The sequence below is a fragment of the Hemitrygon akajei genome, chromosome 2, assembly GCF_048418815.1.
Source record: "Hemitrygon akajei chromosome 2, sHemAka1.3, whole genome shotgun sequence".
Taxonomy (NCBI): Eukaryota; Metazoa; Chordata; class Chondrichthyes; order Myliobatiformes; family Dasyatidae; genus Hemitrygon; species Hemitrygon akajei.
The window spans coordinates 164,913,655-164,925,952 of NC_133125.1; the positions used below are offsets into that span (position 1 = coordinate 164,913,655).

At 46.6% G+C, this 12,298-nt stretch overlaps 1 protein-coding gene across 2 annotated transcripts in view; it reads left to right on the top strand.

Annotated features, from left to right (window-relative positions):
• The window catches only part of vars1 (valyl-tRNA synthetase 1), a 91,655-nt gene that overhangs the window by 32,577 nt on the left and 46,780 nt on the right, over positions 1 to 12,298 (top strand). For both annotated transcript variants that reach the window (XM_073031616.1, XM_073031615.1), the window contains exons 11-17: positions 553 to 672; positions 1,397 to 1,505; positions 2,635 to 2,723; positions 5,994 to 6,084; positions 7,476 to 7,600; positions 9,308 to 9,411; positions 10,673 to 10,831. In XM_073031616.1, the coding sequence (XP_072887717.1) occupies positions 553 to 672; positions 1,397 to 1,505; positions 2,635 to 2,723; positions 5,994 to 6,084; positions 7,476 to 7,600; positions 9,308 to 9,411; positions 10,673 to 10,831 (797 nt within the window). The remainder of the gene's footprint in view (positions 1 to 552; positions 673 to 1,396; positions 1,506 to 2,634; positions 2,724 to 5,993; positions 6,085 to 7,475; positions 7,601 to 9,307; positions 9,412 to 10,672; positions 10,832 to 12,298) is intronic.

The following is a 12,298-nucleotide window of genomic DNA, read 5'->3' on the forward strand; positions in this document are numbered from 1 at the left end:
ATAGACAGTGTCTGAGGTTGGGATTGAAACCGGTGATAGACAGTGGCCGAGGTTGGGATTGAAACCGGTGATAGACAGTGGCCGAGGTTGGGATTGAAACCGGTGATAGACAGTGTCTGAGGTTGGGATTGAAACCCGTGATAGACAGTGTCTGAGGTTGGGATTGAAACCGGTGATAGACAGTGGCCGAGGTTGGGATTGAAACCCGTGATAGACAGTGGCCGAGGTTGGGATTGAAACCCGTGATAGACAGTGTCCGAGGTTGGGATTGAAACCGGTGATAGACAGTGGCCGAGGTTGGGATTGAAACCCGTGATAGACAGTGGCCGAGGTTGGGATTGAAACCCGTGATAGACAGTGTCTGAGGTTGGGATTGAAACCGGTGATAGACAGTGGCCGAGGTTGGGATTGAAACCGGTGATAGACAGTGTCCGAGGTTGGGATAGAAACCGGTGACCTGTAGCCACGAGGTGGGAGGTCTGTCTTCTGTGCCACCCTCATATCAGTGGATCCTAAAGCACCTGTGTCTCTCTTTTTCTCCTCCTCTCTAAGAAACTCTCGGCTGCAGTCGAGGAGGCCTTTGTCAGACTGCACGATGACGGTGTGATCTACCGTAGCACCAGACTGGTCAACTGGTCCTGCATGCTGAACTCTGCCATCTCTGACATTGAGGTACCAGGGGAAGGTGTGGGAAGTTGGACTGGTGGTTTCGGTGTACCACCCTGCGCCACATGCTCAGAAATTCTCCTGGCTGTCCAGGCTGCTGGGCTCGGCAAACGGAAATGCCGTGGCTCCTGGCCGGGTGTCACACAGCTTTGGCTTGGGCACCACAGCCAGAAGATTAACTTGTCCTGTTGTCCTGCCGACTTGGAAATTTAGCGGGGTTCGAATTCTGCACTGAGACTGTCTCCTGGGTCTGACCTGTTGAAATGTGGGCTCATTTAGCCCTGTGCAACATGCACACTAAATGCAGGAGGAACAACCTTCTGACATTGTAGAAAGAGGGTCATTGAGTATATTCTGGCTCACAGGCTGATCCCAAGAGTCTCTGAATTCTCTTGTAGTCTGCGCTCTTGGCGCAGTCCTGTCGACTCCCCCCAGGGTCTAGCACATACCTACACATTTCTCCCTCTGTTATCAGAGCAAGGGGGATCACCTGTGATAGGGTGAGACCAACTGGGTCAGTTACCAGCGTCTTGAGCTACTGTGTGTGTGTGGAACAGCGAAGGCTGTGGGACCTGGCCAAAGAGCCACAGTAATATGAATCAGATGAGGACGAAAACCCTGCAGGAGCAGGAATGGCCAGTTCCAAAACGGACAGACAGGAGGTGTGGGTTACAGTGGGAGGGTTTGGCATTGTTACGGCAGGTTACGAAGAGCTCTTGTTCCCTGCCAGGTCGATAAGAAGGAGCTGACCGGTCGGACTCTCCTGCCCGTGCCTAACTATGCAGACAAGGTGGAGTTTGGCGTTCTCGTCTCCTTTGCCTACAAGCTGGAGGGATCAGGTGAGTCCTGGAGGAGCCTGTCGCAGCGATTAAAGAGCACAGTTCCACATCATGTTTGGCTGCTCGGTTACCACTGGCATAGACTGCCACAGCTTTGGCATTACCCCTTGGAGCTTTGGAGTTATCCAGACTCAAAAAGAAGCCATTCGGCCCTTCAATTTGATGCTGGCATTGGTTCCATTAACCTGCTCTTATCTGCTGTATAGTCCAATTACACAATAGAGTAATACAGCAGAGTACAGATCCTTCAGCACATGGCGTTAATCTACTCCACAGTCAATCTAACCCTCCCTCCCACAAAGCACTCTATTTTTCTGTCATTCATGTGTTTATCTAAGTTCCTTAAATGTCCCTAATGCTTCTGCCTGTACCACCACACTGGCAACACGTTCCACACACCCAGCACACTCTGTGTAAAGAATTCCTGCTTCTGACATTCCGCCTTCTCCCCACCCCATACTTTCCGCCCTACTTTCTTTAAGGTTATGCCCCTGTATTAGCCATTTCTGTCCTGGGGAAAAATGCGCTGGCTGTCCACTTTATGCCTCTAATCATGTTTATACCTCTGTCAAGGTATCTCTCACTCTGCTTCATTCCAAGCAGAAAAGCCCGAGCTTCCTCCCCTTTGAAAAGACCCAGGGCATGAAATGTCTCCGCATAAGACAGGCTGTCCAATCCAGGCAGCCTCCTGGTAGTTCTCCTCTGCACCCTCTCTAAAGTTTCCACATACTTTCTATATGAGGTGACCAGAACTGAACACAATACTCCAAATGTGGTCTAACCCGAGTTTTATAGAGCGGCTCTTGAACCAGCAATCCTCAACGGTTGAAGACCAGTACCTCATACATCTTCTCAAACCACCCGATCACCTTGCGTGGCAAATCTGAGGGACCCATGGATGTGGATCCCACGATCCCTCTGTTCCTCCGCACCCTTGGGAATCCCGACAATCACCTTGTCCCTGCCTTCCAGATGTTTATTGTGTTGGTCGTGTGGTGACGGAGCTGTAGAGCCACTGCTTCGCAGTGTTGGAAACCCGGGTTCAATCCCAGCCTCTGGCGCTGCCGGGCGTGGGCTCAGTGTTGAACGTTTGTCCGCGAGTAATTCCCCTTCTCCCTCTCCTTCGCAGATGAGGAGGTGGTGGTGGCCACCACGCGTATCGAGACCATGCTGGGGGATACTGCTGTGGCTGTCCATCCCCAGGATCCGAGATACCAGGTAACCATGCCCCTCCCAAACACACGGCCTATGCCATCCAATCATGTTTGTTAATCTACATTCCAGCATCTGCAGTATCTTGTGTCTCCTCATTCACCACTCTTCGGTTGTACCAAACCTCTCTTCCCTGGACTGAATTTGGTATTGATTTATTATTTATTGTAGAGAAGTGCAGTGCAAGGAAACGATAGTGCAAGATTATAACAAGGTAGATTGTGAGAGTAAAACACCATCTGAGCAAACTAGGCTCTCCTTCCCAGCGAAAGGGAATTAAAAACTAGAGGGCATGGGTTTTCACGTGAGAAGAGGGAAAAGTTACATAATTGGTATTGGCATTGATTTGTGTTAGACTAGTGGTTGCTAACCTTTTTAAGACCAAGATCCCCTACCTCGGCCTTAGTGAAAGGCAAGATCGACCGACTAAATCATTTAGACACACACATGCGCACTGGGCAGAAGGGACTGGAAATAAAATCCCGCAACCCTGGAAGCAACCTCTCTTTACAAACAGCTTCCTGTAGTGGGAGTATTGCTATATTACCATTATCCTAATTGGTATTACTTATTTTTATAATGCTCAAATTACAACACCTTTAATTCTATGTTTCATTATTTAATTTTATTTCAGCACAAGAAATAAATGAATAAAGATTGGCTCTTGCACTCAGTGTGATGACTGGGGCTGAATACTTTCTGCTAGTTCCCTGAAATTCGGCTCATAACTACGGACAGCCAGTCTGAGACAGTCTGTGAAGTGTCTGACAGTAAGACAGCTCCTGTGCTTAGATTTAATCATTTTCATCTGTTGTAGCACAACACTGTCACAAACCTCCTGGCAGACTGAATGGACAGTTTCCTTTGTTAGACTGAATGTTGAACCTGCCACGTTTTTCAGGTGTTTTATACTGGTAAACTGTTACTGAGACACTAGTACAAGTTTCAGAGGCACGCAAGCTAATGGCACCACTGTTTTTCGTTTCCCAGTTCTTTTACATTTGTGGAATGTTGGAATTTAAAAGGGGAGAAGTGTTGTAATGTGAGCATTATAAAGATGTTAATACCAATTAGGATAATGGTAATATAGCGATACTCCCGCTATGGAAAGCTGTTTGTAAAGAGAGGGGGTTGCCGGGGTGGGGGGTGGGTGTTACTTCCGGTCTTTTCTTTTTCTTTTCTTTTTTCATTTTTCTTTTCGGGATCTACTGGGGAAAGTCTCAAAGATCGATGGGTTGATCGCGATCAACTGGTTGGCGACCACTATGTTAGACCGTGTGTTATTGAAAAAAAGATGGCTAGAGTCGCTTAGCACAGAAGTGCAAGGGTGATTATTACCTCAAAGGATTCAAAGGTAATTTATTGTCGAAGTTCCAACTCTGAAATGCTTCTTCTCCAGATGGCAATGAAAACAAGAAAAAAAAAGAAAGGGAGCACAATTGTCAAACGCCCAAATCCTCCACATGAAACCCAACTGGAATATTGGCCCCCAAATATTCCTGATCCCCGCACAAAAAGCTAACAAAAATTCAACAAGAACATTGACCCCCAAATGACAACTCCCCGGCATGAAATGCAAAAAGAACGTTGGCCTCCTGATTCCCCTCTTCACCAACAAAGAACAAATGGAACATGAACATCGCTCCCCCCCCCCCACACAAACCGCAGCAAGATCATTGACCCCGAAATCCCCTCTTCTGCACCAAAAAAAAAGAGGGAAAAATGTGCAAAAGCACATAAGACTGAAAGAGAGTCCATAGACCATAATCTCAATCCATATACACAGTAAAGCCTCGGTACTTACTGCCTGTTACCACTGGCGTTCTACATTCAGATGTAGAAGGAATCTTCATAGCTGTTTCTGTAACAATTTTTTGATTAGTCAGGGTTGTTACCTCTGAGCTGAACCGCTGAACCTGTAGGACTGGTGGACCACTCTTAGTCTGGCCTCTACCCAGTGTAAAAGCTACAGCGAAAGTGTGGAGCAACACACACAAAATACTGGAAGAGCTCAGCCGGTCAGGCAGCATCTCTGGAAATGAATAAACACTTGATGTTTCAGACCCTTCTTCAGGACTGGAAAGGAAGGGGGAAGATACCAGAATAAGGTGGGGGGGGGGTGGGGAGGAGGACCAGCTAGGAGGTGGTAGGTGAAGCCAGGTGGATTGGGAGGGGAGGAAGGAAGAAGCTAGGAGGTGAAAGGTTGAAAGGGTAAAGGGCTGGAGAAGAAGGAATCTGATAGGAGAGGAGTGTGGACCCTATGAGAAAAGGAAGTGGGAGGTGAGGAGAACCTGAGAGAGGCCTCATTGTGGCAGAAGAGGTGGTCATGGACCAACATTTAAACAATAAAGTGGCAGACTGAACGTAGAAGTGTCGAATTGTTGTGCGATTGCAGTAAGCTTTGGTATGTGACAATAATAAAACAACATACCAAAATGCTTTGTAGTTTTTGCCTCTACTTCCTTATAAGTTTGTGAAGATACCATAAACTCTGACAAACTTTTTTAGATGTGTGGTGGAAAGTTTAATGTCTGGCTGCATCACAGCCTGGTGTGGAAGCACCAATGCCCTTGGGCAGAAAATCATGCAACAAGTAGTGGATACGACCCAGTCCATCACAGGTAAAGCCCTCTCCACCATTGAGCACCTCTACACTGAGCACTGTGGCAGGAAATCTGCATCCATCATCAGGGACCCCCACCACCCAGGTCATGCTCTCTTCTCCCTACATCCATCTGGAAGAAGGGACAGGGGCCTCAGAAACCACACCACCAGGTTCAGGAACAGTTATTACCCCTCTCCCAACAGGCTTTTGAACAGAGGGGGATAACTTCACTCAAATTCACTTGCCCTATCACTGATCTGTTCTCACAACTCAAGGACGCTCTTTCAAGAACACTTCATTTCACGTTTTTGATATTTCTTGCTCAATTATGTATTACCATTATGATGATAATTTCTTTTTTGATAATTCAAAGTTTGTTGTCTTTTGCACGCTGGTTGTCCAGCCTGTCGGGTGCAGTCTTTCACTGATTCTATTATGGCCATTGGATTTACAGAAAAGGATGCCTACAAGAAAAGGAGTCTCAGGGTTGTATATGGTGACATGTATGTACTGATAATAAGTTTACTTTGAACCTGAACTTTGAAATGGTCATATTCCATAGAAAGAGAAGCTGTGGCCCTATTTGGAGGAACAGGGAACCTTCATTGACTCTAACCCTTATGGTTACATTTTTACTGAAGCCCTGATTAATTTTTCTTTCCTCTTTCTAGAACCTGGGAGGCAAGTTTGCTCTGCATCCTTTCTGTGACCGGAAATTGCCCATTGTCTTTGACGAGTTTGTGGATATGAACTTTGGGACTGGTAAGCTTCTCCCAATCAACCAATGCTCTATAACTTTCCTGTAATACCATGGGCTCCTAATGTGATAAGTAGCCTCATGGTGGTATCTTGTTAAAAACCTTTTGAAAATTCAAATATACAACATCCAGTGCATCCCCTTTATCTAACCTACATGCTTTATCTAACCTGTTGCTTAATGGTATTGGTCTATGGCAGGAGAAAGGCTGGAAATCCCCACTGTAGAGGAACATATAACGTTACAGCACAGCAGAGGCCCTTCGGTCCACAATGCTGTGCTGACCTTTTAACCTAGCATAAGATCAATCTAACCCGTCCCTCCCCCATAGCTCTCCACTTTTCTTTCATTTTTTTGTGTGTACCTAGGGGTCTCTTTCATGTTCCTAATGTATCTATCTACCACCATCCCGGCAGTGTGTTCCACATACCTCCAACTTTATATGTAAAACATCTACTTCTGACATCCACCCCACCCCCATACCTTCTTTTCTAGCACCTTACAGTCATGCCCTCTCATATCAACCATTTTTGCCCTGGGTAAAGGGCACTGGCCATTACCCAGGACACTCTTATCAACTTGGGTGGTGGTGCAGAGATGTGTCTCTAGCAAAGGAGTTATAAGGCGCCTCTTCCCTCCACTAGCCTGCAGGTCACCCTGCTTAGCCCCCAGATCAGGGTCACGTGTGGCCATGGGAGCAGGTGGTGCATATCACAAGTAGGTGACCACTGACGCCAGGCAGGCAATCTCTGAAGAGTATCGGTAATGGCTGGGGTCACCCATCTTGTAAAGCCACGGCTCAGAAGGCAACGGCAAACCACATCTGTTGACCGATTTGCCAAGAACAATCATGGTCACGGAGAGACCATTACTGCCCATGTCAGAAGACACGGTGCACAATGATGATGACGACTGCAGGAAACCGACTCTATCTGTCCTATTTATACCTCTAATAATTTTAATTTATTTAATCCTAATTGTATTGTCAATCATTTCTCTTTGTAACATAATTTTTATGCCTTGCTTTGTACTGTTGCTACAGTTCCATGGCATCTGTAGCTGATAGTAAACCTTCTGATTCTGGATTTTGTATGCCTCCTATCAGGTCACCTCCCAACTTCCTTCGGTAGGGGGATCATCCTTTCTCTCCTTTGAAATACCCCACGTGATTTTATTTTTTAAACTGGGTACCATCTCCTCACATCCAATGTGGATGTGCTGCCCTGGATCATGTGTTCGAGTCTCTGGAGTGGGAATTGAACCCAAGTCCAAAGATCCAGCCCATCCCCTTTCTCCTGATAACTCAAGCCCTCCAGAGCAGAGGGATCAGAGTGTGATTGAGTGGTACTGAGGCAGAGGAGCTCTGAAATCTTTTCCCTGTTATCTACTCCTTCAGGTGCTGTTAAAATCACTCCTGCTCACGACCAGAATGACTATGAAGTAGGAATGAGGCATCAACTTGAGTTCATCAACATCATGGACGACAATGGCTATCTCATCAACGTCCCTGAGCCTTTCCTGGTAAGCGTTGAGCTATATTCCGAGCACCACCAACCTTTGTGACGTCTGATCCACAAAGAGCAGGGGTCCCAGAACAGAACCCTGCAGAACACCACTGCTCACCGACCTCCAGGCAGAATGCACACCATCTACTACAACCTCCTGCCCTTTTTGGGAAGCCAGTTTTGAATCCACACAGCCGGTTTCTCCGGCTCCTGTGCCTCCTGTTTTTCTGAATGAGCCAACCATGGGGACCCTTGTCTATCACTTCACCAAAATCCACATTGATCACATCCACTGCTCTGCCTTCATCAATCTGTTTTGCCACTTCCTCAAGGAATTCAGTCCGTCTCCTGAGGCACGACCTGCCGTTTACAAAGTCATGTTGACTATCCCTAATCAGACAATGCTTCTCCAAACGCTTGTGTAAACTTAAAGATACAGCATGCTAGCAGGACCTTCTGCACCACACAGTGACACCCATGTGATGAATTAACCTACTGACTCCAATCGGCTTTGGATTGCCGGAGGAAGCCCGCGCGGTCACAGGGAGAATGTACAGACTCCCTGCAGAGAGCGGCAGAAATTGAACCCGGGTTGTGGGCACTCTACTAGCATTACGCTAAACACTGTGCTACCGTGTTACTCCGTTCGTAGTGGTAAGCAGTGCTCTTCCTGTGACGTAGTGTGCTCCCATCTCAGTAAATTCAGCCTGTTGTCCTGGAGATCGGGAGAAGGCATCAGGCACTCTCTGGGCAGAGACGTCATGGTTAAAGCTCCCTCGACACTGTTCCATCAAAGACTCTTGAGAGCAGGTACATCACAGGTTCGATGTAGAATAGAGCTCCCTCTGCACTGATCACTCAAGCTCAGGGCAAGGATGACACAATTTAGACCTGCAGTGAAACTGGTTCTATGCTGCCCTGTCTCACACGCAAACCAGGGCAGGGACAGCACAGGTTAGATGCAGTGTAAAACTCCCTCTACGCTGTCCCATCACACACACCAGAATGGGATGGCATAGACGACACAGCAAAGCTCCCTCTACACTGTCCAGTCAAACACTCCCAGAGTAGGAATAGGTTTTAAAGTTGCTACACGGATCTCCTAGCCACATCCCTTTTGCCGGGCAGGAAGAGACTGTGTAGCACGTAGTTGTTGCACTGGAGCGAGTGTCTTTACAGCAATTTTTCACATATCTGTAGGGGCTGCTCCGACCCTTCTGGTTTCATTTTGCCATCACCCTCTTAAGAGAGCCATCCACGAGTCCTGGAGGAAGCCTCATCCTCTTGTTCAGACCCGCTGAACAGTCTCGTCCTGAAACATCGACTGTACTCTTTTCCATAGATGCTGCCTGGCCTGCGGAGTTCCTCCAGCATTTTGTGTGTGTTGCTCTATTATTATTTATTATTTCTTGGCTCAAGCTGAGGTACAGGCATAGTCAAACACACTCATTTCTCAGTTTTGAGGAACTGTCAGGCTATTCCAGTAGTGATTAGTATTGAGCGCAGGTTGGACACGTTGTAAAGCTCCCCAAACCGTGTCCCATCACACACTCCAGAGCTGGGACAGTACGGATTAGACACCGAGTAAGACTTGCGTTGGCCACAGTTAAGCCCAAGCAGTCTCAAGCCAGCGAAAGCATGTGTTTGCTGCCAGGCTCCGATACAGAGGGGGCAGAGTAACAGATAAACTCTGTGATTTTTAATTTTGCTCCTGTTTATCCAGGGAATGAAGCGTTTTGACGCCCGTAAGGCAGTACTGGAAGCCCTGCAGCAGAAAGGACTCTTCAAGGAGGTGAAGGACAACCCCATGGTGGTGCCAGTCTGCAGGTGAGGAGCTGAGACCTCGCACCCCGCACCACGCCGTTGCTACCGTTACAAATTAATGCCATGAAATAACAGTACATACAATTAAAGGAATTATACTAATTAATCTTAACTGAAGGGTTAGTAAAGAATAACAAAAAGAAAAAGACCCATTCTAATTAAACAGTCTAATGTGCATAATTGGAGCTCATCTTGAACTTCTCTGTCACTCACGTACTGGTCAACGTGAAAGCACACACCACCTTCCGAATATCGCTCGTGATCCATCTCAAACAAAGGATCTCACACCAGATCGTAAGCTACAATTGGTTATCCCCAGCGTCTTCACTCTTCACCTCCTCTCGAACAGAAGCCCAAGACCATCCTTACTCTCCCTCACCGCCCGCTAACCGGATGGCACACATTCCACATCATCCCTCATCTTCAACAATAACCCAAACAGGCTGAAAGCAGAACAGACAGCTCTTACAGAGCTGCTAAATGAAATACCTACAGCGTAACAGCAAAGATGTGAACCAGGACATTACAGCTGTAAGAGAAAAACGAAATAAATAGTGCCAAAAGAAAATAAGATATGAGGGAGTGTTCATGGATTCATGGACCATTCAGAAATCTGATGGCAGAGGGGAAGAGTCTGTTCCTAAATCATCAAATGTGTCTCTTCAGGCTCCTGCCCTTCCTCCCTGATGGTGGAAATGAGAAGAGGGCATGTCCTGGGTGGAGAGGGGCCTTCATGACAGATGCTGCCTTCTTAAGGCTCGGTCTTTTTGAAGATGTCCTCGATGGTGGGAGGCTCATGCCCTTGATTGAGGTGGCTGAGTTTACAACCCTCTGCATGCACGTCGGTGATGCACCCAGTTAGAATGCTGTAGTAATTCGAGTGTGCCTTTGGTGATGTAGCAAATCTCCTCAGACTCGTAATGAATTCGAGCTGCTGGCGCGTCTTCTTCATAATATGTTGGGCCTAGCGTAGATCTTCAGAGACGTTAACAATCAGGAACCTGAAGGTTATTTCTTATTGTAAGTTGTAGTGACTTCTTGTGTATCTCTCTATTCTACTGCTGGAAATCATCAAATTTCATGTCATATGTCAATGATAACAAAGCTGAATTCTGATTCCTTTGCTCTGGAAATAAGCCGGTGGGAAGAGAGGCCAGTAAACATTGACCTTGTGGGTGGCAAATGAAAGGGACACAAAGATGGAGCCCGGTGTGTTGCTGTGACGATGAGTCTGCTCAGTGAACTAATAAACCTCTCTTTTCAGTCGCTCCAAGGACATCGTGGAGCCCCTGCTGAAGCCCCAGTGGTACGTCAGGTGCGGTGAGATGGCGAAGATGGCGGCTGATGCCGTGCGCAATGGGGAACTGAAGATCATCCCAGAGACTCACCTCAAGACGTGGTTTAACTGGATGGACAATATCAGGTACTTTCCCAGTGGTTGGCGATCATGTTGCTTGTGTGTTGTATTAAACTGGTACAGCACAGAATCAGGCCCTTCGGCCCATAGCAATCATGTTGTGTGTTGTAGCCGTCTATACTGACCCCATTTACCCTCCGTCTGTAGCCTTCTGTATCAAGATGCTTAGTCATGGAGTTATACAGCACAGAAATAAGCTCCTTCGGCACAACTGCTCTGTAACGTCCAAGTTGCCTATTCAAGCGAGTCCCATTTGCTCACTGACCTTCTAAATCCACTTACCTGACCATTTGTCTTTTGTAATGTAAGTATAGCTGCTCAACCACTTCTGATAGTTCATTCCATGTACACACCACCTTCTGATATTGGTATTGGTTTATTATTGTTACACGTACGAAGGTAGAGTGGAAAAACTTGTCTTAAGTGCCGTTCAAACAGAACAGATCATTACACAGGGCATTGAGCGAGAACAGGGTAAGACACTAACGATGCAGAATGAAGTGTAGAAGCCACCAAGAAAGTGCAGTGCAGGGAAGATTATTACGAGGTAGATTGTGAGGTCCAGAATCCTCCTTTTCATACAAGAAGTCCATTTAAGAGTCTGATAGTGGGATAGAAGCTCTCCTTCACCTGGTGATATGTGAATCGCAAAAAGTTGGCTTGCAGGTACAACAGGTTATTAAGAAGGCAAATGGAATGTTGGCGTTCATTGTAGAGGGATTGAATTCAAGAGCAGGGAGGTCATGCTGCAACTATACAGGGTACTGGTGAGGCCACACCTGGAGTACTGTGTGCAGTTCTGGTCTCCATACTTGAGGAAGGATATACTGGCTTTGGAGGCAGTGCAGAGGATTCACCAGGTTGATTCCAGAGATGAAGGGGTTAACCTATGAGGAGAGATTGAGTCGCCTGGGAGTTCTCTGGAATTCAGAAGAATGAGAGGGGATCTTATAGAAACATACAAAATTTTGAAAGGGATAGATAAGATAGAAGTAGGAAAATTGTTTCCATTGGTAGGTGAGACTAGAACTAGGGGACATTGCCTCAAGATTCAGGGGAGAAGATTTAGGATGGAGATAAGGAGAAACTGTTTTTCCCAGAGAGTGGTGAATCTGTGCAATTCTCTGACCAGGAAAGCAGTTGAGGTTTCTTCACTAAATATATTTAAGATACAGTTAGATAGATTTTTACATAGTCGGGGAATTAAGGGTTATGGGGAAAAGGCAGGTCGATGGAGCTGAGTTTACAGACAGATCAGCCATGATCTTATTGAATGGCGGGCCAGGCTCGATGGGCGAGATGGCCTACTCCTGCTCCTATTTCTTATGATAGATAGATAGATAGATACTTTATTCATCCCCATGGGGAAATTCAACTTTTTTTTCCAATGTCCCATACACTTGTTGTAGCAAAACTAATTACATACAATACTTAACTCAGTAAAAAATATGATATGCATCTAAATCACTATCT